Source organism: Festucalex cinctus, chromosome 10, assembly GCF_051991245.1.
Source record: "Festucalex cinctus isolate MCC-2025b chromosome 10, RoL_Fcin_1.0, whole genome shotgun sequence".
In the NCBI taxonomy this organism is placed as follows: domain Eukaryota; kingdom Metazoa; phylum Chordata; class Actinopteri; order Syngnathiformes; family Syngnathidae; genus Festucalex; species Festucalex cinctus.
Window position 1 is genome coordinate 20001354 of NC_135420.1, and position 27538 is coordinate 20028891.

At 39.4% G+C, this 27538-nt stretch overlaps 4 protein-coding genes across 7 annotated transcripts; 1 reads left to right on the forward strand and 3 right to left on the reverse strand.

The window, feature by feature from the left end:
- Positions 1 to 4399: 4399 nt before the first annotated feature.
- org (oogenesis-related gene) lies at positions 4400 to 7291 on the reverse strand. Of its 2 annotated transcripts, XM_077535385.1 has the most exons (6): positions 7009 to 7284; positions 6869 to 6943; positions 6027 to 6252; positions 4889 to 5046; positions 4603 to 4701; positions 4400 to 4506 (listed from the first exon to the last, which is right to left on the reverse strand). In XM_077535385.1, the coding sequence occupies exons 1-5, from the start codon at positions 7063 to 7065 to the stop codon at positions 4606 to 4608; spliced, it is 612 nt and encodes a 203-aa protein (XP_077391511.1). In that variant the 5' UTR covers positions 7066 to 7284; the 3' UTR covers positions 4400 to 4506; positions 4603 to 4605. The 2 variants fall into 2 exon arrangements, with proteins under 2 accessions (XP_077391511.1, XP_077391512.1); XM_077535386.1 differs by lacking the exon at positions 6869 to 6943 and having other exon boundaries at positions 7009 to 7291.
- Positions 7292 to 9368: 2077 nt separating this feature from the next.
- oaz1a (ornithine decarboxylase antizyme 1a) lies at positions 9369 to 15458 on the reverse strand. The gene is given in 6 exon segments (XM_077535384.1): positions 9369 to 9857; positions 9934 to 10019; positions 10176 to 10351; positions 11286 to 11372; positions 11374 to 11440; positions 15219 to 15458. Coding segments are annotated over 6 exon segments (669 nt in total). The 5' UTR covers positions 15338 to 15458; the 3' UTR covers positions 9369 to 9723.
- LOC144027652 (uncharacterized) lies at positions 14173 to 18400 on the forward strand. The gene is made up of 6 exons (XM_077535383.1): positions 14173 to 14341; positions 16269 to 16429; positions 16559 to 16592; positions 16689 to 16823; positions 17307 to 17383; positions 18121 to 18400. Exons 1-6 carry the CDS (start codon positions 14179 to 14181, stop codon positions 18238 to 18240), a joined length of 690 nt encoding a protein of 229 aa, XP_077391509.1. The 5' UTR covers positions 14173 to 14178; the 3' UTR covers positions 18241 to 18400.
- On the reverse strand, positions 17911 to 26754 carry amh (anti-Mullerian hormone). Of its 3 annotated transcripts, XM_077535382.1 has the most exons (9): positions 26706 to 26754; positions 25755 to 25905; positions 23907 to 24048; positions 22235 to 22504; positions 21952 to 22127; positions 21770 to 21875; positions 20634 to 20724; positions 20153 to 20562; positions 17911 to 18900 (listed from the first exon to the last, which is right to left on the reverse strand). In XM_077535382.1, the coding sequence occupies exons 2-9, from the start codon at positions 25863 to 25865 to the stop codon at positions 18500 to 18502; spliced, it is 1707 nt and encodes a 568-aa protein (XP_077391508.1). In that variant the 5' UTR covers positions 25866 to 25905; positions 26706 to 26754; the 3' UTR covers positions 17911 to 18499. The 3 variants fall into 3 exon arrangements, with proteins under 3 accessions (XP_077391508.1, XP_077391506.1, XP_077391507.1); XM_077535380.1 differs by lacking the exon at positions 26706 to 26754 and having other exon boundaries at positions 25755 to 26317; XM_077535381.1 differs by lacking the exon at positions 26706 to 26754 and having other exon boundaries at positions 20153 to 20559; positions 25755 to 26316.
- Between the last annotated feature and the right edge of the window lie 784 nt (positions 26755 to 27538).

Genomic DNA, 27538 nt, shown 5'->3' on the forward strand with positions numbered 1-27538 from the left:
GTGGCAGAAGAATTTTTTTTTTTGTCGTCGTCTGTACAATCTGGTTCAGAGCAGTTTCTATGGAGTTGTTTTGCTGCCGTTCTGTCCTCCTTCTACTGCTACTGTTTGTTCGTGGGTTGGAAATCTCCGGTAGGGGGAGGGGTTGAAAATTGTGAGGGCGGAGTTCGCGCTGAGCTAGTAACGTGTAAAACCAAAAAAGGTGGGGTTAGTGACATATAAAACCGATCTGCTAAAACAGCCCATTTGAGAGTGCTGTTTGAGCTACTTTGATACAAATAGGAAAAGGAAACATCGGTTGTTTATCTCACAGCTTTGGGGACTCAGTCAGGCTATGGTAAGACATATTTATGATCAAAAATCTAAAAAAAGTGAACATTTCATTTCAGGAGACCTTTAATCAATCACATGTAGCAGCCCGCTCTGTTAAACTGCTGTCCAATGTGCTCCTAAATCATCTAAACACCTCTAATAAAAGTTGCTTCTGTCTTATAAATAAACATTTAAAACCTCACACCGTCCTTGTCTGCAGCCGCCTCGCTGTCCTCCCTAGCGTGTCGTTAACGGTCAGCCTCAGAATAGAATCATAAATGTGCGAATGGATTTGTGTGTGTGTGTGTGTGGGGGGGGGGGGGGGGGGGGGGGGGCATAAAATCGAACCGTTTGCGGGAGCCGCACACTTTCCGTGAATCCAAAGTGCCGCTGACCTCAGCAGAGGACGGACGACGGCGGAGAGAGCGAGCGGCAAAGCTTTTAAGTCCCACCGGTCTGGCGAGAGACATGAAATAAAGTTGGGATAAGAAGCTGAAGGGTTGCTGACCAGCAGCTCACAGCATGTAAAGGAAACCAATAATCCTTGACGGAAGCTTCTCACTCGATTCTCGCTCCTCCATCATGCCACAGCAAAGAATCAATTTCATTGCTCATTAAAATAGACATATCATACCGCATGTTTACATATGGTTTCATTAAACATGAAGAGTTGAAGTGATAAAGCCACAGAATTGCTTGTAGTTACTGTCATCTTGCTTCTGATTGACGTTTACGTCACACTTGCAGTGAAGAAAATGGATGGATGGATGGATGGATGCTTGGTAGAATTTGTTATCAAGATGTCTGACAATGAAACCTGAGCCAAACATCGCCTCTGGAGAACGTCCAGCTGTACGCAGGGTTTCTGCAGGTATCAGCAAAACTAATTGAATCATTTTTAATGCAACTTAAAAGTAATTTAATGCCCATGCCATACTGCATATACACACGTGGACACATGTACATAATATATGCATCTACTCTTTATATACTAAGGTGATTTTGAATTATAATTAACCCTATAAGTCACGACTGATCCCAAATAAATCGCACTGTAGCCATTCTAAATGCACAATAAAATGTTTTCAAAATGTTCATAATCTTGTTAACATAAAATGGGACAAATATGGTTACCAAATAAAAATGTGGTTGTATCTTTTAGTTCATCGAGTTCAGCAATTTTAGCATCAGTAATTTATAGTTATTTGAAGTTAAAAAGATATACTACATTTAAAGGCGTGTGGAACATTGAGTCATAGATTCGTGTTGAGGTAATGTTCTGCCACTAGATGGCATCAGTTGTACATTGGCGACTTAAGCACAATTATTGCTAAATTGTGTTATAGTGACTCCTTTGCACAATGCATAATAAAGCATGAACAAAAATGTTTTTACCCCATTGTATTTAAATTTTTAATGCCTCTGGAGATCGTATTTACTGCTTTTTAATGCCATTTAATTCCTTAATTTCAGCAAAATCCATTTAATGAATTTTAATGCTTCTTAATGACCCGCGGGAACCCGAGTCTCAGCAAATAAAAACGACCAAACAACTCTTATCTCGAAAAAACCCTTTAAAAACGACTCAATTCCAATAGAAGAGAACAACATGTCTGACTATATGCCATGTCTTTTTTTTTTTCCTCCCAGTTTCAGACAATGATGAATGATCCGGATGTGCGGGGCCAGCCGGTAATCAGGCTGGAGGTAAAGCGAGACATGCTGAATGAGCGCGTTTTAAAGGAGATGGGCCGTGAAGTCAAAATGCATGTGCGTGCGTGCAGCAGGTTAAAAGTTGTTCTGCTGGCTGATGATGATACAGTGTCACATTGTCATGCAGCAGATAATAGCCTTGGGGTAGAGTCGGCACCTGCTGCCATTCATTCAGGTTGTCAGCAAGTTCTGCTGGTGCACTGTCACATACACTGTATATTAGAGTGACAGGTTGTTTTTTTTCAAGGCGGTGCACTCCCGTTACCTCCCCACCAAATCACTCTGCATCTTTTTATAATGCCACAAACTCGAAACTGCCTAATCCTTAACGGCTCACCTGAGGCCGAGCATTACATTTACAGCCCCCGACCAGACGGCGCCATCTTCACCTTGCACTTTAAAAAGGGCTTCGGAAAAAAACAAAGAAAAAAGTTTGGCTTTAAAACGTGGCCTCCAGCTGAGAACAAACAGTAAAGATGGAGGCCAACGACTGCTTCAACTGAGCAGGCTAACCTTCAAAACCGCTTCAGACGGTGACAGAAGGCCCCCAGAGCCCACCCCGGTGCCTTTGCTGGATCCACATACGCAGACAGACTACCGCACCACATGGGGAGAGTGACGGATTCCTTTGCAATTCAACGTCAGAAGATAAGAAAACATCTGTGAAGATTTGAAGGAAGTCAAAAAGTTGCAGGTCTCAATAACCCGAGGTTTGAATAAAGTTCGCCGAAAGTGCAAACACATCACAGTAATCCCCCGATATTCACGGAGGATAGAGACTGAGCCCTGCAAAGAGGGAAAAATTGTGAGGATTTGACACCCACCCCAACCCCATTTTTTTTTTCAAACAGAATAAATGCATCAGGAGTGCAAACGTATATGTGGCAAATATTCAACTTAACTTTCACAAACAACCACCATTAAAAAAAATAAATAAAACCTCTCTGTAGAATCCTTAAAAAAAAAAAAAAAAAAAAAACTCGAAGGTTAAATGATGCTAAGGAGCTGCTAATTTCCCAGGCTTAGTCGCGCTCACGAGCAAAGCGGAACTTGAAATATTGTGTGGAGTTCCCCATTCAGCATGCTGGATTAGAGCAGATGAGTTGGGAAGCTTCCTTCGACATCTCCAGTATCGATAGCTCAGGTCTACGTAAGAGACTCCATTTTGACGATTCAACTGCCGAGTGGGTTGTTGGTACGTACAGATAGGACTACTGCTTCTGGCAAGAGGTTCATCAGGCCCTTATACTAATCCTGCCACCCACTCAAAGTACAGCTCTGTACAGTCGACTGGTATAAGTGAGTCCACCCCTCATCTCTGCAGATATTTAATTTTGACCTTTTCACTTAGGGGTGTTCTCACTGTTGAGTTTACCTATTAAAGAATGTGTTTTGAATTTATGAGGAAACGATGTGAGATACTGTAGATGCCTAACTAACCGTAAAGACCCCAATGTACAAGTTTCGACTTCAAATTTTGTACTATTTAGTGGTGTATTAGCACGAAGAGGTGCATCCTTCCTAGTTGGTCAGTACATTATGGCTAAAGCGGGGTACAGACATAACTGCACCAAATTTGAGCATTTTCTCTCTCCGATGGAAGTCAGCAAAGGCCCAATTCTCAGATGTCTCTGAAAGATTGTGCTTATTTTGTGACGTTAAGAGTGAATCCTGTTTACAAATTCAAATCATCCAGAATGCAAGCCTGAGGAAGCAGTTAAAGTTTCTCCCAATAATTAACGTCTGGCAACAGTTTCCCTCGATTCTTCTATTTCTTCGACTAATACTTTTATTTTCCAGCCGTCTGGACGCCTCTTGCGGTCTCACAGGTCGGAGTCAGTTTCATGAACGCCAAGCTGATAGCTTACAGTCAAGTCATGGCTCATTTTAACGCCAGTTGAGTGTAAACAATATACATTGTACCGTCGGACATGTAAAGGAAGCGTATTAATTCTGCCAGTCATTGCCATGGACAGATTAAAAATAAATTCAACTTATAACCATTTAAAGGTGTACAAAGCCGCTCATCAAGTTCGAGGGCCATTTGCAGATTTTGTTGGGAGACACTAAGGCATCACTGCCATCTAGTGGGCGGCTACGTAAACAGTGAATACAAGGCTCATTGAAGGAGAGGTAAATGTCAGCCAAGCTTTCAACCTTCATAGAGTCCAAATGCAAACAAGCATTGCATCCAACTCTACAAGACAATCTTCCAAGAGTAACTTAATGTGTCTCACTCTTTGGTTATCATCTGGGTGCTTTCAGTTTAACTGCCAAGAGGAATCCATTCAAGTTTATGATCGACTTACTAATTCTCCAACTGAATTGAGTTTATGCTTACATAGGGAGCATGAACAAAAAGACCCATGAAGCCGAGTCAGTGTTAAATTCAAGACATTTTATTGTGACTTAGAAAAAGACAATATACAAAACATGTTAAAGAGCAGGGCAAGGGCCTTGAGAAGATGAGGGCAACTGGACACCCTGAAGATTCAAAAAGAAAAAGGGGATAACCGTATTAGGATTGGTTTCGATTCAAAAGGCACAAGTCAATGATGTGAATCAGCCAAGCAACCTCACCATCTACACATCTTCTATGATTGTGCCTTCCTCGTGATCACTCTCCATGTCGTAAGAGCGAAACTCTTCACTGTCAGTCTCCGTCTCATCAGTATCGGGCTGAAGAAATGTCAGCGTGAAGTGGCTAAATGTTATTCTTAATCATTTAATGGGAATCTGTGTTGAACAAAGCCTATTTACACCTTGCTACACAAAACTTCAGACTATGTACTCAACTATCCCCCTCAAAAACAGGGGGGGGGGTCACCAGTCATCTAAACTAGTCAGAGGACATCACAAGACAAACCTCATAATCTGGATCCTTCTCAGGGCCTTCGTCAACAATCTCCTGCGTGAGCGCCTCCACCCAGGATTGGTGCTCCTCATCCTCATCATCATCATCCAAGTCATCCTGCTTCCTCTTGCTGCCCTTCCCACAAGGTTTGGTGGGAGACACCCTTATTTCTGTTGCGGGAAAACGGGCCTCGTTGGGGTCAAAGCAGCCCCCATACATCCATCAATGACTGACGACAGCTCATCCATTTGCGTGCTTTTAGGGGTTAACGATTAGGACTGATCAATACGTTTTCAGACCGATATCACTACTATAATACCGGTACATATGACACATTTGAGCACTAGCAGTGATTTTTGACAGTCTTTGTACAACTGGTGGAGATTAATCAGAGTATGCATATTTTTTCCCCAATGTGTAAATATATATATTTTTTTTATGTTTTAAGTGTCCCAAAGACGTATTTATACGTGTTTTTTTTATGCTAGAGCATACAGAAGGCTTTGATGCAGCCTCTCAACTGCAAAGAACGGTTGCAGAAATGGTAGTTATTACACAAACGGCCAGCAGGTGGCAACAGAGCAAAGGAGATCAACCAGGGCCATTAGAAAAAGAAAAAAAAAAAAGCTAAATTACTTAGAATTTTAAATAGATTTGTGAAAACTGATGAAACTTAATTCTGTTCTAATGCCATTTGCTGCAAAACTGAAACAGATAGAAGTATACTTTTTTTTTCCCCCTGATGAAAGAGACTAATCTTTTTATAGGCTCCATGCTTTTATAGCAATTGAACACAATATTCTGTGGGCCTTGCAAAATCAGTCAAAATCCAGTAAAACAGCCGGGAGCGAACGGGATTGCTTCTGTGAAAATGGCTGGGAGTGAATGCGTTAAAGTGAAGCCTTTCAAACTCACCTTGAAGCAGATATGCGACATCATGCATGCTGTGATTGTGACATCTCTACCCACTTCAAATAAAGCATATGTAGGAATGGTAAGGGGGAGATAGGTTGGTTTGTTGTTGGACTATCATTGATAATGTCAAGACATGTTCTGTAAAGCGTTCTAGTAAAAAAGGTGAGCTGAAAGACTCCTCTTACTTTTGTGATCAACTTCATTTTATAAATCTGACCCTCTGAGGATTATATACCTGGGGAGAGGGAACAGCCAATGGCAGTGGACACAGGGTAGCCCAAGGCACCTTGCACCCAGCGGGGTAGGATGTTGAGCATCAGGCGAGTGACCGGGTGTATCCGCTTGTGCCCGGTGAGGCACTGGCGCGCAGGACTGGAGACACTAGTCACAACCTGCTGTTGCTGGTGCTGCTTGGGTCGCCTGAACCCCAACATCCACCAAAAGCCACGATATGCATGAACCTGGGAAGACAGACACAAATTTGATATTTTAAATATCACATATACCAAAATTACATGTGGCAAAAGAAACCGCCAAATACTGGAAAGCGTTTTAAAACTGGGAGCTCCACCAAAGCTATGCTTATCAAAACCTGTTGACTGGAATGGTACATAGACACGCATACATCTAGCTGAATTTGAACAACAGCATTTACAGGAGACTCCCAAAAACTGTACTTTTGTTTAATCATAACCCAACCAAAAGAGCAACAAAAGGCAAATAAGTAATTAAACTTAATCATTAAAAAAATAAAAATACTATTTTCCATAGTCATAAAACATACCATTTAATGAAATAATTTTCAAGACCAACACATTTAGCTTTACCATAATTCAAACAAAATGTTTGCTGCTTACAAACTGGCAATGAGATTAAAGACGTTTGTCACGTGATAAAGCAACGTCGGCTGCATTGACGTCATTCACTAGCGACGGAAAACAGCTTTGAAAACGTAAAAACAAAAAGTGATGCTATCTGACACATTGTGAGACGTGTAAACACAGAAAAGATCATGGTTTAATTTTAATTTATGCATCAAACGTTAAAAAAGTAGGCAAATGGGCGCACATGACGTACCACGATGCCAAACGGCCAGAGGAGACCCCGCAGCACGGAACTAAGCACCCAATGTCGCTTCACCTCCACAGTACCCTGTTCAGACGAGCAAACAGGTGGAACACGAGCACACACAAACACGGCAGACACGGTTATGCTACCTCGGTACTTTCAGGGAGCTCCACTGTCTCACTGCGGGGTTCATCCTGCATGGCCATCAAGCTTGCTGGTCGAACACGCGCAGAAGACCGCCACGACGGCCTGGCGAGCGACAAAGGAAAGCGCTTGACTGACGGTAACAAGTAGATACAAATGTACTCTTAAGATTGTTGAGTTAAGCCAATCACAGCGCACAGGAGCATTGGTTGTAATCAGAGCTAGCCAATCGGCACTAGACAACAATTAACTACAGGCACATGACTCAGCCAAGCGCGCAGTACCCAGGTCAGTGCCAGTACCAGGAAGTATTGATGTTAAAGGCGCCATTTTGAGTAGTGATGGGAAGATGAAGCTTTTTTATTTATTTTTTAATACTTTTTATTTTAATTCAACAAACAACACACATCAAACAATGCCCAACCAACCAACCAACCAATCAGTCAATTTACAATTCAAAGATAAAGCTTTTTGAACACTCGAAGCTTTCCATCAAATGGGGTATATGCCATGGAGGAGGCGGGACTTCCGACTTCTGTGTGTCACACACTTGTGCTGTTTCCGGTTGCTGTTTGCGACTTTAAAATTGTATATCAGCATCTTCAATAAACCATCATTAATTGTGCTTCTTTCAAGTGACTTGTTTTTTGTTATCCTTAGAAGTGAATCAGAAAACAGGCAAATAAAATGACTGATCGCATGGTCGTAAAATAAAAAATAAATAAATAAATACAAAAGCCTTACTATACTTGTTTACAAAAACAAAAAAAATCAGCCTTACTATACATGGTCGTTTAACAAATAAGACACCTCACTATACACGGTCGTTAAAAAAAAAAAAAAAAAAACTACGTTTTTTTTTTTCTTTAAATGCCTTCCATAGAGTGAAAATGGCTGAACTAAACCCACTCATTCTATGAATACGACCGAAAATCCTGAAGTTCTCAAAGCTGAGATGGTCGAGTGCTATACGACATTGTCTTTGGTTTACTTGTTCTCGTGTTCGAGCCTGAGCCGGGTTCAATTCCAGCTCATTTCTGCTTTTATGGGATAAGTTCTCAAATTATTGAAAATGAGGGAGTAAGCGGGGATGGAACGCGGTACCACCGGTACTGAGTCATTGTCTTATTTCATCGGACCATCTGTTCATGGTGCTATGGGCAAAAATTAATGAAGCTGATGTATGCCTTTCTGGTATGGTTTGGTCGTGCACCCCCAACCGTCACACCTCCACACCTATGGAGTCATCAGATACCTCTTTTATTATTTTTATTGGTTTTACATTCTATTCCCGCATCAACACCCTGGTAGTCAGCGATGTAATCTACTCAAATGCGAATCCAACGATTGTTCTATGTATTAACAGCTCACGAATAGAACAAGTCAATCCCATTTCCACCCTGACTGTAGTTACTCCAGTCATCCACAGGAGGGCAGTATTGCATCATATCTCAGTTACTTCTCCGGTTTTTTTCTTCTAAACTTTCACCGCGACTTTGATTGGCCACCCACACGGATTCTCGACGGTCCTTCTTGTTTTTTGTTGAACTATATTTCCTTGCATATACCCCATACCCCATTACAAACGACCCGAAACCCAGAGGTACTAACCTGAAAAGTCGTCCGCCATCTTCTGGGGACTGCACCCAAGCCACTAATTTCTTTGTGGAGGGCTGGGCTGGAGTGAAGTCTCCCACGCTTAATGATGCACCTGCAGCGGCCAAGCGGCTGTCATCACATCGTTGTCCGTGGGCCTGAAGGGGAGCCATCGATGACAGAAAGGGGCGAGACAATTGGCTGTATAAACAGTCGCCACATTTGTTTATGGGCCTGACGTGTTTTGTTGCAAATGAGGGATTTCTCTTTTTATGCAACAAGCAGCTGAGTTCACTTCAATTTTCAGAATATTTGAGCCTAATTTAACCATTTTTAGAATAACTCCTACTCAATTCGTTAAAAATGCATAGCTAAATGCCTAGATTTTCTATTTATATATTTAGATATATTTCTAGAGAACTATTTTCTATACACAGACACATTTGGTCAGTAAGTGATAAGCGTGCTCAGTCAAATATACTGTAAATCATTGTAAAAGATTCAGAGCCTAAAGTACCGTTCACTTATATTTAAGTTCAATACATTTGTATTTCATCTTTAAAAACTGTTTTTAAACAATTATTTGTGATACAACTGTGTTTGCTCACTTACAACTGTAATTATGTTTTCATTGGAATGTTTATTTAAGGCCAAGTATTTTTCAAATAAATCATGACTATTGCTCGAGACTTGCGTTCAAAATTGCGCTTACGTCGCGCTTTCGTAACGGAACTCCCGTCGTGTAAACATCTTCAATAAGAGACCGGAGTGAGTATGAGGTGAGCACTTTTAATCGGTTCAGTTTCAACATGCAGATTTCTATCAAGTGAATCAGAGCATCAAATGAAAATCATGCACACATAGAAAACAACAATCAATATAAACAGGAGAATCAACTCACAATGACTATGAAAACAAATCTACCTGGAGGAGTACGATGAAATCAAATTTAATCATAAATATCAGCCTGTGCAGATGACGATAATGGGGTGAAACAGGAAGTCATCACTAAACGTTAAAGGAAGTAAAATGCTGTTACACAGGTGACTAAAGGAGACGTATATTTCCTCTTTGATTACAATACGCTGACGCGGATGAGAAAAGAAGGTGTGCGACCGCTCGTTTTAGTCGTCGTCGGAGGAGGAGTCTCGCTCGATTCTGTAAGCCATGAAGAAAGCGTCGGGGCGGGCGGGGACGAGGGGATGGCCCGGTCTCACAATCTCAAAGCCCAGGAAACTGAATGTGCGCAGCAGGGATGCTGAGGAGGGACAACAAAACGCAACATGAGCCTCACGAGTCTGGCTCGAAGAAAAACGGTAAACGTTGACCCTCACCTCGATCGTCGCGGCTCTTGTGGAAACAGATGAACACGTGCTCGCCCTGCAGCTGCTCCTCGGCAAACTCCAGCACCAGAGCAAAACTGTGTACACAGATGTTAAACACGCCGTTATGACATCTGCTCTCAACAAGACAGACATTTTGTAATGTTATTAATTGGGCACGACCAAGGTTGAATTAAGTACAAAACAAAAAACAAGTATATAGGTGTAAAATAAAAGCCTATTTTCCAACTGACCTGTCTTTGCTCCTCTCGGGCAAAGCTCCGGGGGCGATTTCGATGTAGAGGTTGCCCGCTTTGAGCGCCGCCCTCCAAACGCACTTCTTGCCTTCGGAGAAGCGCGGCTCAAAGAGCAGGAAGCGCACTCTGCTGTTGGCGGGGGCCGGCTCCTCAAGAACCAGCAACTGAGCATCCTGATCGAAGGAAAACACCAAAACATGGACATGTGACATGAGTTGAAAAAAAAAAAAAAAAAAAGATAAAAGAACACTTGAATTTGTGGGGGGGGGGAGAGCATCTGTCACAACGCGACACAAACAGAATCCAGAAATAAGGCAGAGCAACAGCGGACACTAAGGGCAGAAAATAAAAAGCAACTGCTACAGCAAAGTGAAGACTGCGGAGGAGGGCCCAAAATCAATTGAATCAGCAAATACCAGGCAATTTTTGTTGGTGTATTTTTTTTGTCCACTCTAATACTGCATAAAACAAACATAGTTACATTCAAATGTAACAACACCCCCCCCCAAAAAAAACACACAAAAAAACGGCAAACCGATTAATCGGTTATCAGAATCACAATTGGCCTAAAGAAATAAAGAATAATTGGTCAAGTATAATACTTCAGTGTCTGCAGTTAAAGCAGAACAACAGGTTAAGCTAACATGAGTGTGTATGTGCATGTTATCCAAGCAGAGACTAAGGGCAGCAAGAAAACTGACTGCTGTGGAAAAGTGACGACTTAAGTATAATACAGCAGTTTCTAAAAAAAAAAAAAAAAAAAAAAGGCACTGGCTAAGCTAATTTATTGTTATTCAGGAGGAGAATAAGGGCACCAAAAAATAAATAAAAAGACCACTGTATCCAAGTGGAGATTACCGTATACTGTAGTATCTGGAGCTAATTATTAGTGTGCGCTATTCAAGAGGAGACTGAGGGCACTAAGAAAATGGACCACGCCAGCAAATTGGAGATTAGGGAGCAAAATACTGCAGGCTACATAGCAAACCAACGTTAGCATGTGTGCTATCCAAAAGGAGAATGAGGGCAGTAAGAAAACAGACGGCTGCAGCCAAGTGGAGACGATGGCAGAGCACAAACAAATATCAGAAACCAAATTGTACTCACGGAATAGAATAGCTTAGCTGAAAGATTGCGATCCCGCTGGTCATTCCCTCGCCCACCTGGGATCTTCAGGGGTGGGTGAGGGGCATCAGGAGCACCACAGAGGCCCCGGACACGGGTTACTGCAACAGCGGGAGCACCTCCTCGGATTGGAGATACTGCGGAAAAACACCGGCACGCGTGAACACGACGCCATGGGCCAGTGGGAAAGTTCTGTTGCCTAACAACACACGCCACCCGATTTAAAGGGCAGACCTGACCACCATTTTATGGCCTAGTAAGCCATCTGTGGCAAAAGACTTGAATGAGTGACCATGGGAGAGAGACTGCGGGCGCGTGATGAGGAACTTTGAACAGGCAGGAAGGAGGGGGGAGCTTTGTTAGCACATTGTGGAGCTTGTGACTAACAGCAAGCGTCTCGTTTCAGCACAATCGGCACAAAAAGACACGAACTGGACACAACATTAGGTACACAAGCACATTCTGATAAAAGGTGCTTTGTGTTCACGTGAAACAAAATTAACTTCAAACTAAAGTTGCCTGGAACACAAGCTATTGCTGTTATTTTGTGAACACTAGGGGACATTATGTAAAAAAAAAAAAAAAAAAAAAAAAAGAGAAAGTAAAAACAAAAGGAAAAAAACGATGGATATAGGAATACGGATGCCATTTTATCTGTTAACTACTGAAATAAAGTTAGAAGAAATACAAAACGTCTTGAAAATACCACACGTTTAAATAAAAAAAACAAAAAACTGTTAAAATGACAACCAAAGTGAAACTTTATCACCAGTATCATTCATGACGATGACAATATATTACGGCAGTTTTAATATCGTGATATCAACGATATTGCCGTTACCGTTACATCCCTATTATTATTATTATTATTATTATTATTATTATTACGTTTTGTTTTTTTAAGGTTCCCATTATATTCGGATATACTTTTAAAAAAAAATCAACAAATTTTAATATTTTATGTATAGAATTATTTAGCACGTCACCTCATGTATATTATATATAATGTACTTACTGTACATGAACGAAAAACAGCAGCAATTGTGTGGCAGCATACTGATCAATAAATCCAACAATTTTTGGACATTTTCCTCCATACTGCACAAAAGACACATTTTAATTGTGGCTGTTGCTTCAACATACTTGTGTGTCTTGGCAAGGCAGACATTTTCCCATCCCTGCTGACACGCACACAAATGAAGTGTTTGTCTAAACATTAGCCCGCTTTAGTGAAGCACTAACTTGGGCTTTATGGCGGCCATGTTTCTGCCTGGAGCTGTTGACACGCAACACTTGCGCAACCACAGATGCAGCAAGCACGCTGTTAAGTGCTCGGGTGCGAACGGCTGCGGTGCCGTGGCTCGTCCGCGCTTACGTAAATGACGCCGGCGCGCTATATGTGGTGCAGAGGCGTGAAATCCAAATGCAACGGATGCTAACACTTGTCTAATAACAGGAAAGAAGGTTATGGGGCTGGCGTTCCAAAGAAGGTCGAGCACGCCAATTCGGATTTAATGCTATTTACTGTTAAATACGTCTGCAAGGTTAGACTAAATTGAACTGATACAAAAGTTATTAATGTTACTAACAGCTTCGAGTACATTGATTGTTTTTGGGGGTTTTTGTTTTGTTTTTTTGCATGTATATCCCCATTTTTTTTCTGTCTTGCATTAGGCTACACTGAAATAGTCGCATACGGTCCGTCACCACACTAGTAACTCAATTTACTTGTATGTCAAAATACAATTAATCGGTTCCAGCACACACAAAAAAAAACATCCCTGTTACATTTTCAATAAAGCCAAGCAGCACTTTACTGTACAATATAAAACATAATAAACTGTAATAAAAAGAGAATGTAAAGAAATAAACGGGTTTTATGAAGTGTTAAACCCAAAGTCCATGCACAATAGGAATTGGATGGCGTCATGTGCCTTCAAATGGGCGTGGCCTACTGAGTGACGTCAGCTCTCCGACGCCAGCTTTGGTTGGCCCTTATTAGTATTTTCCTTTTGTATTTCAGCGTTTGACTGTTTGTCTTGTTCAATAAACAGCTGGATTAGAGACTAACCACCACCACTTTTTTTTTTTTTAACTCACTCATGCATGTCATTCAAATCTAAACAATAAATTGACCTTTCAACTCCTAAGTTAAAAAAAAAAAAAAAGTGTTACTTGGACGCTAAGTCAAGGTATCCGATTTTTTGGACTATTTCCATGTACACTACTAAGTGGCCATCTGATATGGCTGTGTTTATGTACATTGACGGAACAACTCCTTTATGCAGACGAGACAGCCACATTGTACATAAATATCTCCACCGTCCTCAACAGAAGTAACTTGCAAATTAATCTATTGGCCACCTATGACAATTAGTTTGCTCATTTAATGATGGACGGAAATCTAATGTATCATATTTACACTATATTTAATTGTCTATGTTCTTTTTGCAGTTTACATTTACAGCGGATGTAATGACATCAAGCTCGTATTGAGGGAAACATTTCTTCGGTAAATTTACAGCACATAGCATTCAAATTATTCAAGGTAAATTATTTAATTGTTGCAGCCCTGAATGTATATACATCATTTAATCATCATCATTTGAACGACAACAAACAAAATGGACGTTGCTCAGTTATCTATGGACGGACTACGAGCCTTTTGACAATCTCCAAAAGTCTCATTTATATTCATTCGACAATCACACTTTTTAAATACACTGACACATGAAATCTACCTTTTGCACCATTTTTATGATGGTAGTTTGCGTTGTTAAGCACTACTACACACAACACTTTATATGAAGCACCTAACTAAATAGGAGCTGTTTACAAACGACCACGGTGTACCAGAAGAGAACAACAGGCCTCTATGTTTAATATGACATCACTAAATCATCCCCCTCCCCCGCAGTCGCAGTGCAGTGGAAATTTCCAGAGTCTTTCTCAACAACGTGAAACCAGAAAGACAACATCCAACGCCCCCGGCCGACTCTTGTCAGGACTCGACCCGACCAACGCAAACTATACCTGGGGTGAGATTCCCCCACCCCACCCCGAAGTCAATAACAAGAAAGAGGGGAGACAAAAACACCTGACACCGAGTGGGAAACGCAATGAAAAGAGTGGAAATTTGCAACCCAAGATCCCATCTCGATTCTCTGCTGAAAAAAAAAAAGAGATTACATTAATCCATCGCGGCGGTTTAATGTGTGCTAATGAGCTCCCCAGCCTGTCGTCTGACGGAAAAATACTGTTCAGTACAAAACAAGCAAGCACAAGTCATGTATAGATGAACCATTGCAACCTTTTGCGTCTATAGTAGTCTCGGTCGCAATAAAACGTATACAAAATAAAAAATATTGTATTATTTATTATTATTATCATTGAGCGTCGGTGAAGGCAAAAAAAAAAAAAAAAGTATTGTGACGTAATCACACTGATGCCGTAGCTACAAGCTAACGCTATTTGTTCTCATGACATTGACGTCAACACATTGGGGAATTGTATTCAAATGAGACATTTAAACTTTAAAGCAATTGCAGGGTTTGTTTTTATAAGAATTTAAAACGAACTATGTCATCCTTTACGATATAGATTTATCATTTGTGACGTACAGTAGCTGTAGCCAACTAGTAAATTATCATAGCCAGTTACGTGCAGCTTGTTAATATAATGTTCACTTTTTTAGCACCATTGTTCATTGTAACGTTATATTTAAATTTGTTTAGTTGTCATTTGACATACATGTAATATAAGTGTTGAGGAAATAACAGTAAACAAGAAACACTTGTTATAGCCGCAGCCGCTCCAGCAAATAGACGGCGTCCTTTCGCCAGGCCCCGTTAGCTTAGCTTAGCTTTAGCTCGACTAATGATCCCGATGACGACACAATAAACAGTAACAACGTACCTTTCACTTTCCGGTTTATTACTGGTCTGTTCGATGACGGGCATCTTGGATAAATGTCTTTCCTTTTCTCTAGCAAAACAGTGACTATTCAAAATCGTCTGTAGGTTCGATTTAACCATCCGGACTGCGTCCACACTTGCACCGCTCGCTCGTCCTCCCACCTCCGCTCTGGCCGCTTTGAGGCGCTGACAGGCGGCTAGCAGGCTGATGCTGTTGGGCTCCACGGAGGGCGGGGGGAGTTTCCCATGTGACGAGCCTTATGTGAAGCACGATAAGAACGTACATAACGGCCATAATCATTCACCTATTCATTTTATTTATACAGTGACGACTGACGAATGCTTTGAACTTGTATGTTAATGTGAACTGGGGCTTGAACTATACAGTATATAAAAAAAATGGAGCAGGGTTATAATAGTTTTAAGTTCATCTGGTTATGATAGTTATTTTTTCCTGGACTTAACAATAATTAACAATATACAGCCTACGTTGGTACAGTCATACTGAATAATACTTTTAAAACAACCCCAAAAGCTTATGTATGACATTAATAGACAAAAGACGAAAACAAAGTACATTGTTGCTATAATTATAGTTTGGTTTAGTTAGTTTTCTAAATTTAATATGCGTTTTAGTTGTTGTTGTTGTTGTTTAATAAATAAGCACTCTCGTTTTATTATTATTATTTTAACCAAAATGTTACTTGCAACTTCAGTTTCTCTCATTTCGTTAGTTTTCATTTCCCCCATAAAAAACAACACAGCAATCGTATCTCGACGTTGAAAAATTAATAGAAATGCCATTAACCACCCCCACCCCCCCAAAAAAAATATTTACATCTCTCTTTTTTTTCAAGGCAAATGGCACTCTACAATATTGATTGAATAATGATACCGTTTTCAAGATACCGTACATAATTCAGTGTAATATTGTGGACACCCAACGTCTTGTTTTATTAGAATCGAAACACATATCTACAGGTGAATAATAGCTCCACCTACAGGCCAAACAGTGTCAATGCTCATGTTTTTTTTTCTCCCTCCTTGGAAGGCATTGCCTTGGAAACCGTTCTCATATGTGCCTGTCAATCAAGGTCCCAACAAGCAGGGTACGTTCCGTCACCTCTGCCCTCCCTGTGTAGAACAGAATTAACCAGAATTAACCAGCCAACAAGTGACTGTGGACGCACAACGGAAGGCTTTTTACTCAAGGTATGTTCCTCTACTTCCTCTTTTGTGAATTTGAAAACAAGATCATTCAAACTATTGAAGCGACCTATTTTAAAACACGTGTTGTCAAAGTGGTCCAAACATTATATTATAAATATTCTCCATTTGCAGGTCAAGCTCCAAGTTGACAAACAAGCATTGATAAGTAAGACTTGACGACACTTGAAGTCATCCACTGTTTGATCATATCACATGCTGCTTTCAAGCTAATTTAATTTCGTATGAATGGCGTCTTGTTCAGTGTCATATGACAGGATTTTGTCCATCCAAAATCTGAACGAGGTTTCAAATCCATGGAAGGGCTTCACCATGAACCGCTGCCTGGCGCTGGCGCTGGTCGTGCTGCTCGTGGGCGCAGGGGTGCATCAATTTCAATGTGAGTAATATATTGGATTGTGGGTATAAAAAGTGTCCACACCCCTGTTCAAAATGCAAGGTTTTTGTGACAAATAAATAAATAAGATCAAGGTAAATTATTTCACAACTTTCTAGTTGTACAACTCAATTGAGAGGGTAAAAAAATGGAATGGTGGTTGGTTGCACAAGTGTGCACACCCTCAAATAATGGGGATGTGTCTGCTTTCAAATGTGACCACATTCACAGCCATCTTGTATGAGTCAGCACACACCTGCCTTAACCTAAAATTATCCCCAAATGAAGTTCAGATGTTCTATTAGGCTTAATGATAATAATAAATTAAATTTATAATGCACTTTTCATCAACATGATCTTAAAGTGTTAGTGTTGTTACATTTTTCAGCACAAGCCATTTGATCACAAAAACATGGCATTTGGACAGGCAAGGGGTGCCTTTAACTCCACTTTCCATATTTTTTTCTTCAACTTTGTGTCCTATAGATGCTGTTGATGTGTTTGTAGAGGAGACAGGGATAAGGTCTTTCATTGGAAGCATTCAAGATGGTTCAATAACTCAGGTATTTATTGTCTGCTTATTAAATACTTGCAGCCTTTATGGATCCAGTTTGTCAACTTTTTTTTTTTTTTTTTTAGCTTTCTACAACTATTACTACTATATACATTGTCTATTAAAATATTCTATGGGATCTTTGTAACATTTTTATGTTCTATAAAATAAATACCAATCGTCAATATAACATCTAATATAATACAAAATGTAAATTCAAAATAAATTACACTTATTTGGAATATTTTGTAAAATATAGTATTTTATTTTAAATATGTATGAATATTATTATTTATTGTGAAAAATAATTAATCATATTGACAGTAAAATCATGCTTTCTTGACAGGGATAAAAATATCACAAGCAATTAAAAAAAATAACATTTTACAGAAGCTGATGACTTTATTTCACGACTATCAAAGTGTATTTTGGCTTTTTGTGGTTTGGTTTGGTTTGACCTACTTTCATTTTCTGATGTATGTATCTTGAAAGAGTTGAGACATTTATATCCTGTCAGCAATACAAAAGTGTAGTCAGTTTCATGATACGATGACTTTTATTTTTCACCTCGTTTTCTCCAAATGTACACATTAGAGAGTGAAAAGTGAACGTCTAAGCACAGATTGAAAGTGAAACAATTTGAAAAACACGGCTTTTGACAAAAAAGTCAAACTAAATGTGTTGATATCTGGATTATATGACTAGAAATAAAACTTAAAAGCGTCTCTATGTGTCTTTGTTCTCGAGATCTCCTTGTGGGACAAGTTCATGTCGTGGTGGGGATCTGAAGAACTCGGAGCGATAAGAAGACGGAAGAAGCCCATCGGCAGTAAAGCCATCCTGAAACCTAAAACTGCTAAACAATGACGGACTAATAATTTCGGATTAAACGAGGTTCAAAAAGCAAACGGCCCATTTGAACAACGTAGCATATTTTAGCTAGCTGTGAGCCTTCTATTTTAGTGACTACAATTATATGTAACATAGAGTAGTGTGTACAATAAATATATTTGTTGGACAGCTACAACATGTTCCTATATGAACAAATATATATAAATAAAAGAAACCTGTAAGAAAATGGTGTTAGTGGAGTGGACCCTCGCACACCAGTACGTGTACGTTAGCGTTAGCGACAACCACACTTCTTTGCCACCATATCCGGGTGCTTGTAGAGAAGCGTGCCGTGCTGGTTGAAGTCCACCACCTCCAGGGACTCGTATTGGAGCGGCACGCAGCACGGCGAGCGCTCGTGGACGTTGCCGCTCTCGACGTGCGAGTTGAGCAACACGGCGTGGTTGACCGTGTTCATCAGCGGGAAGGCGCAGCGGCCGTGGCAGTTTTTGATGTCGGCCGTGTTGGGACCCACCAGGAAACGCTCCAGGGACACGGTCAGGCTCTTCAGGCGGCAGGTGGCGTCCCTGGCCGTGGGGCTCGGCTCGGCACGGGTGGCTCGCAGTTGCGGCGACGTCTCGCGACCGACCGTCTTCATGGCTTTCAGCAGGAGGAATGCGCAGTATTGGCTTTCTCCTGGGAGCAGGAAGACATGTCGGCAATTCATGAAAACAATCATTTATGTAATATTGGTTTACAATTGAGTATGTGCTAGATCAGGGATCAGAAAAAGAGCCTTCTTAGGCCAAATAAATCACCAAATATATGTCTGGGGGTCACAAAACATTTGGTGATGGTGATGAAGGAAAAGGTGTGTTAGTGAGGGTTCAAGAGCTATTTATAGCTGCAGCACAACATAGAATTAAACAACATCCAATACACAGAGGTCCTTTTTTCAAACAAGTTTAGACTTTTCTGCTTTTCTGTCAAATTTGTGACATTTCTGGCAATTATATGGACATTTTATGGCCAGTTTAGGTGATTTCTGCTTTTGTTTTTGGACATTTTATGATTATTTTTTTTTTGCATTTTCTTTCTTGTGTTTTTTGTTAAATCATTTTTATATAATCAAAATCATAATTTTTCAAATTTTTTTAGACTTTTCTGCCTTCTTCAAATTTCTGACATTTTTGGCAATTTTATTGAAATATTATGGCATTTTTTGTAACTCCTTTTGTTTTTGGACATTTTATGATTAATTTTTGAGCATTTTCTTTCCTTTTCTTAAATCAATTTGACATTGTTTTGTGAACATTTTATGGTAATTTTTAGGAAATTTTTGTTTTTAAGACACTGGTTACTTTTGGAACTTTTTTTTTTTTTAAATCAATTTTCGGCCTTTTTTGAATTTTTGTCAATTTAAACTAAATATATTTTATGGTGATTTTCTGCCTTTTTTTCTTTTGTTTATGAACATTTTCTGGCTTTTTTTTCTCCTGTCATTTTTGGGTATTCCAAAGACATGTTATGGAAATTTTCTGCTTTTACTTACTCTTCCTTCTGGACATTTTATGGTTACTTTTCAGATAATTAAAAAAAAAATATATATATCTCTCCTTTTTGACAACTTACAAATGTGGACATTTTTAAAAATATTTTATTATTATTATTCTTTGACCTAAATCATTAATCTAAAAAATAAAAACATGTAAAAAAAAATATTTATATATTTTCTACTAATTTTTTTTAAGAGATCCACAGGGAGCCCTAAAGTGCCAGCCACATGTGTAGATTTTTGCTCGGTCCCACAACCTAATATCCTGATTGATTCCACAAATCCTTCGAAACTTGTTCCTAACATATTTTGTAGTGCCTGATATTCCCATGATCATTTTTGTCACTTCCTCGACTCCTCCAGATGTGTTTTCTATTTTTTTGTGCACATTACCCGACGCCGGGTCCACCATGGGAAACGCGCAGAGTTCCCAGAGCCTCTGGAGCCTCTTGATGCTCTTCTGGCCATCCTCCTTGTTTCGTAGAACTTCCATGGTCTGCACAAGGTTCTGCTCCAAACCGCGCTTGAGCTCGTCCAGCAGGCCGGGGGGCATGGCCAGCTCCCCCCGGTGGATGTGGTACGTAGAACCCGTGAAGGAGAAGATGGCGGGGGCCGACGAGTTGATGAGTTCCGCCAGCACGGACTCGCTGGAGGAGAGACCCAGCGTGACGGGGGGCGGAGCCTGAAGGGAGTCCAGTCTCAGCGAAGGCGCGTCGGGATGATTGCGAGGAAGGACGTCACTCAGGAAGCGGCGCAGCTCACACATGAAGGAGAGCGGCTGGGATGAGACGGAGACTTTGCTGCTTTTGAGAGATGAAATTTATTTTTCAGACTGATTGAAACATTGGTTTGTATTGACCAGATATGGAACAACCTGATATCGTCTTCACGAGAGAAAAGAAGAACTGGAGTCACACTGCTGCTTCTTCTATTTCCGCCCGTAAGGAGTTCTTTCATCTTTGTCTCTGTGACAAGTACACTTGGATGAGCGTGCACGCAATATTTTATTTTTTATTTTTTTACTTGTGTACTTGTGTTATGATTTTTTTTAAATACATTGGTGACTTGACTCGCAAATTTAATTTATGAGATCACACGTTATGGAATCATGTGGAACAAAATGAAATGATGCTGATGAAATTATGTGCAATATTTTGGAATGATATATAATGACTTTTACGTAGAATGTTATTGGTGAAAAATGTGTAATATGATGTCGAAATAATGTGGCATTATATTGAATGATATTGAAAGAGATACAGAATGATGTTTAATGATATCAAAGAAATGTATCATTATTATTATTATTATTATTATTAATTATACTGAAAATACTAAGATTAACTGAAAGGGCATTATTCCATTCCAAAACCACATTTTCCTCATTCAAGTGTGCATGCCTTAGTCACCAGGGGGCAGTAGAACAAAAACAAAATGGATGGATGAATGGACAATAAACACAATACAATTATAATTTTGAATTAATTAATTATTAAAATAAATATAATTTAAGCATTTATATTTGCATTAAATTATATGCATTAAAGTATACAGTAAGAATTAATAAAATAAAAATCAGAATCTTAAGAAGTAAAAAAAAAAGTATTTTTTTAAATTGTTACTTTTTTTTTTAGTTGTATTCCCCCACCCCCCAAGAAAAATGTCTATGAAAATCATTTGAAAAAGAAAAATGCCTTCCATCTAACAAAGTTGTACATTTTCCAAGAGAAATGCCCCCCCACCTAGAAAACAGATTTTTTTTTTTAAAGCAAAAAAAAAAAAGCAATTTTATTGCTTTAAGTAACTTGCTTTATTTTTTTTCCAAGAACACTTTTACCCTTAAGAAAAATGTTGCATTTTATCTTTTTCGCCCCAAGAAAAGTTAGTTGCTTTTATTTTTGTCCTGATGAGATTTTTTTTTTTCTTGAAAAAAAAAAAAAAAAAAAAAAAAAGACCTAATAGTGTTAATGTACAAACCAAATCATAAAGGAAGTAAAAGTAAAGACATACTCATATCAGGTGATTTTGAGTCAATGGAGAGCATCCATCTTTGATGTTCGGTGGCTGCTTGTCCCGCCAGGAGAAAATATTGCGTTCCTTCTGACATGCACACAGCCTGCAAAAAACAAACAAAAACGCTGAAACATGGTGAACAAATAACATTGAACTGACCCAATTACAATAAAATCGACCTGCGTGTGGGGATGTAGAGAGCGACTGGTGAAGGTGATCTGGTCCCAGTCGCTTCCTCTGACGGGACTTTCCAAGGCCAATAGCAGCACCAGCTTGTGTTGCGGCAAAGAGGATTGCGGGATGCGAAAGTTGAGCACCAGTGCTTCCCGATCGTCCTCCCCCGCCACGGAAAACACTGCGGAGCGTAAATATTGTCAGCAGTTCACTTATTGTTGCTTACCGCACTCTTCTTCTCAGTTACTAATTAAGATTTTACAACCTTTCTATCTTTCCCCGCATTACCTTCAGTGGGATGCAGGAGCTCCAGTCCACCTCCTTGCTTCCTCTTTGCGTCCTTCACCAGGTCCGACGAGACTGCGAGGCTCCCAGTTGACGCGCACATTCCGAATAAGGTGGCGCCGCCTGGCGTCACCTGGCCATCGTCGTCGAGAGCCTCTCGCATGGCCGCCAGCACGTCTTCCAGGAAGCACGCCGGGCTGCTCCGGGGCACAAGGGAGGCCGCAGACGGAATCCTTTCTCCGGCCTCCTCGGCACCCACCGGACGCTGAGGAGCTACGGATAGACAAGTGTCATCAACGCACTACCAAAAAAAAATAAAAAATAAAATAAATTAAATAAAAAAAATAAAATAAAATAAAATAAAATAAAATTGGGCATCAATGGGATGGATGTGTCGGGATGACCCAAACCGCTCCCCGCCCACCCCTTTGAATGCCCTTGAGTGAGGAACTTCCCCCACCCCAATCAAGGGTCATTTTAAACCATAGTAAAGTCATTAAAAATATGAAAAAAATAATATAATACAGTACATGGACTAACTGGTTTTGGTTTATTTAGATGTTTTATGTGATTTTAGAAAGAGACATGGTGACCTGGATATGTAAATATTATATTTTATATAAAAATATATGTATATAAAGGCTATAGTAAAATAGCTCTGAAGTTTAGTAATATATCTTTAATATATTTTAATATACTTGGATCTCTGCCAAAATCTGTCATAATAATTGTATTATCTATATAAAAAATTAAAATATATAAACACAGTATATATGATAATTTGAGTAACACATTAAGATTAGGACAATAAATAAAAATTATTTTGACCTGCACTAACTAATATTGTAGAACTACACATATGACATTTACCTAAATACTAATCATATAAAATATTATACTTGTATTATGTTTTGTTTTTTTAAACAAAATATTTAATGTAATATTGGACCTGGACTACTATATTCACTGTATATAATAAATACTGTATATAATAAATAATACAATTACATACTATTTTGAATGGTTAATTATAAAATTTATAATTTAAGCGTGAGTATTTAAGTTGGATTGATCTGCATTAAATTATTGACAATAATAGTGACAGTATTAATGTATTGTTTATTAACATAAAATCATCATAGGACTGCTGTCCAAAATGCACATAAAACTAAAATTTCTTACATTTTTTATTTTTTTTTTGCTTCACTTTCAGTCATAAGTATACTAACATTATAATTATGGGATTGCTGTAATGAAAAAAAAAAAAATCTTTCATAATATATTCTCTCCTACAAAAAAAAAAAAAAAAAAAAAGCTGCTACAAAAAAAATTAAATAATTCTTTTAAAAATAAAAGTTGTTTGAAGTTGGTTATGGCCTGGAAATAGATGGCTTGTTATTGTAATTAATAATTTATTAATTAATATGATTCCTCCAAGCTTTTGAAAAATGAAAGTTGGTTTCATAATTTTAACTTTGAAGAGATTTTTTTTTTCAATTGAATTGTACAAATGTAAGACAACACATTAATGGTGTACTGTAAACAGTTGTGAAAGGATTTAGCCTGGTTTCATTTCTTTACACGTCAAAAAAAAACCTTAGCATTTCAACAGTAGACTTTTCCCAGCCACCCAAGATGGTCGAGTGTACCAAAGGAAGCATCCTGCGAGTCTCACCTGTCATGGCGGCTTGCGGCGGCCATCCAGGAGAGTCGGGCAGGACCACCGCGCGACAGCATTCGATCCAGCAGAGCATCAGCAGACCACGGAGGAAGACGCACAGGCACATCATGTCATGCGCACGGACACACTCTGCCGTCTGCATGTGCAACCAAATCTTATCAAGGGGTGAGGCGGCAAAAGGGCGGGAGTATTTTATTTTATTTTTTTTCCCCCTCACAAAACCACTGTGCTTGCCAAAATAGGAAGATCCTGTGTCCTTGATTCACTAGGAATCCAGTGAGGGTGGGTGGGTTTGAAATATAAGGTCGCATTGGGAACGAAACATTAAGCAGACTGACAGCTATTTCCACAATGTGTATGATGCTTCTTGAATTAAACAATACTAGAAAACATTCATTTTGATGACCCAGAAGAGGCAAATGAAATTTTGTTGAATATTTTAATTAAAAAAAAAAAAGATGATTAATTCTCATTTTTAAATTGTTTTATGTATAATTAAATATTTTACCAATTAAATACAACTATATTAGATATGTATTATTTACAATAAATAAATCATTTGAGACAAATGAATTAAAAATATGATTACTTTAAAACAGGGTTTTATACATTAACTCATTCACTCCCAGCCATTTTCACAAAAGCAGTCCCGTTCGCTCCCGGGCTCTTTTACTGGATTTTGACTGATTTTGCCAGGCCACAGAATATTGTGTTCTATTGCTATAAAAGAAAGATTAAAGTCTCTTCTTTCATCAGGAAAAAAAAGTATGTTTCTATCTGTTGCTGTTTTGCAGCAATTAGCATTAGAAGAGTTTCAGTTTTCACAAATCTATTTAAAATTGTAAGTAATTGAGCTTTTTTTCTACATGGCCCTGTTTTATCTCCTTTGCTCTGCTGCCACCTGCTGGCCGTTTGTGTAATAACTACCATTTTTGCAACCGTTCTTTGCATCAAAGCCTTCTGTATGCTCTAGCATAAAAAAAAAACAAAAACAAAGAAAGCGTATAAATACATCTTTGGGACACGTAGAACATTAAAAAAAAACGTATTTACACGTTATTGGGAGCAAATGAGCTAATAGAATGGACGAGTGCCAAAATGACTGAAATTTTAAAGTGGAAGTCAACCAAAAAAAAAATAAAAATCTTTACAGATGTTCTATGCAGCCCCATTAGTGTAAACAAGGCATACTGATGAATACTATGTTTATGAAATATTAGCTGAGCAGCAAAATCCACCTATATTTATCCATTTCAGTGGTGGCCATGATGACAGCACAGTTTCTCAGAGATCGAGTAACGACCAATCACAGCTCACCCCTCACTCGCCCAAACAGGTATTTTCATCCATCAGCGGAGCCATTTTGAGATTCCTCTGCTGTCGATTGGAATCGACGTCACTCTTCGGAAAACGTGAGCCATCACGTTTGCAATTCACATCAATACCAGTGGATTGCAGAGGGCAGTAGAATTTCAAAATGGCTGTGCCACTTTGATGGATGACAACTGACGGACTCTGCTTCATATTAATCAGAATACCGATTTTAGAACACATTATGGCAGATGTGTTTTTGAGGCGGTTATATAAGTCGTGTTTTCCTCCTCAAAGTGTCAACAACGAAGATCTAGATTGTTTCCTCAGAGGTGTTGATGCTCTCACAGCTGCGGTGCAGTTATGCAGACAGTCAAGGTCGACTTTTCCAACACATCCAGCCAAAGCTCATTCTTGGATGGCATCAAGCATCACCAGAAAGGTTCTCCTCACTCGGCCGACATTCCATATTTGTTTCCGCTACATGATCTACTGTAGTCTGGCCTTTTGTGGGCTACCATTAATGCATACCGTTATCTTGAGCACAGGTGGTAGACCTCCCCTGCACCGAGGTCCGACTTCCGAGGAGGCTCGTTGGGAGGTCTGCTCCAGACGCACGTCGGCCTCGCTTCTCCGCTGCATAGCTCGTTTTAAAATGGGAAGATTGCTGCAAACGACATCACTCAAATAGGGAAATTCATAGTTGAGAACATGTTTGAACTTGAATAGACCAAACAAGTCCCATAAACTTGTGGCAATGATCATGTCATGAGTGATTGCAGTTGCTTTTCCCGAATCGGACCAACAAATACAAAGAAAGTTAGTTAAAAATTGTGGCTGGTCAAGTGTCAATTTGTCCATCTTCATATCAATACCTTTTCAAAACAAAGCATAAATACGTTCTAGTTTAAACGTTTTAAGTCTCCCAAAGACGTATTTATACGTTTTAGGGTTGGTTTTTTTTATGCTAGCGTATACAGAAGGCTTTGATGTAGCCTCTCAATGCCAAAGAACAGCTAAAAAGACATGATCGTTATTACACAAACGGCCAGCAGGTCACAGCAGAGTATAAGAGATCAACCAGGGCTATGTTGAAAAAAAATTAAAAAAGAGCTCAATTTCTCACATTTCTAAATAGATTTGTGAGTAATGATGAAACTTAGCTATATTCTAATGCTAATTGTTACAAAACGGAAACAGATAGAAATATCCTCTTTTTTTTTTCTCTCCCTGATGAAAGAAGATACTTTAATCTTTCTTTTGGTCGGTTCCATGTTTTTACAGCAATAGAACACAATATTCTGTGGCCTGGAAAAATCAGTCAAAATCCAGTAAAATAGCCGGGAGCGAAGGGGATTGTTTCTGTGAAAATGGCTGGGAGTGAATGAGTTAATTAATTTAATGCTGCTCATTCATGAACTATCACGGTTGTGAACTAATTGAGGAAACATTAACAAGACCAGTTGGAATGAGAGATTTTACCTTTGACTTCAGTCATTTTGGTTCAGGAATCCTGTAAAATGGGATTACTGTACGGGCAACAAGAAACATGACAGCAAATTTCAAACATCTTATGAAACATTTTATTACTATTCATAAAATGCAGAGGGGGGAAAAATAGCAACACTAATATTTCATTTGTCATGATTACATCTTAGGATAAAAGCACCATCACCACACTGAATAGTAACACACAATTCCACGACAAGCCGGACTTTGCTGTAATTGCACCTCCTCCAAGCTGCCCCCCCCCAGGAAACAGTCAACACACGGCACAGTAGCACCAAATGCGGAAAAGTCACCGCAATGTTTGAGAAGATAATGCTGACTCACGGAGCATTCGCAAGGCTGAACGGATGTGCCAGTGAGAACCCAAGTGCGCCCAATTGGCACTTTTGTTTGTTTTTAAGTGGAAAGATCCTTTAAAAGGTAGAGAGGGGCCAAGTTTATGCCACAAAACGTGTGGAGATGTGTTGAAAAAATTCCTGAGTTAAGACCTTAGGCAGGATTGAGTGACAAGATGGAAGCTTCATCAAGCTTTATCTCCTTTAAGGGAGTGTAGAGGGCAGGCATAGTTTGAACCTAATTCTATTTTAGTATGACTACTTTTAGTTAATATTTCAGCTACATATTGAAGTGAAAGTTGATTCATCCTTTTAAGTGCAGACGACAGACACATATGATGCAGAACTTTTGTTACAGATGAAATGCAAAATCCATCCATTCCATCCATTTTTTTGACCGCTTGCTCCTCACAAGGGTCACGGGGGTGCTGGAGCCTATCCCAGCTGGCTTTGGGCAGTAGGCGGGGTACA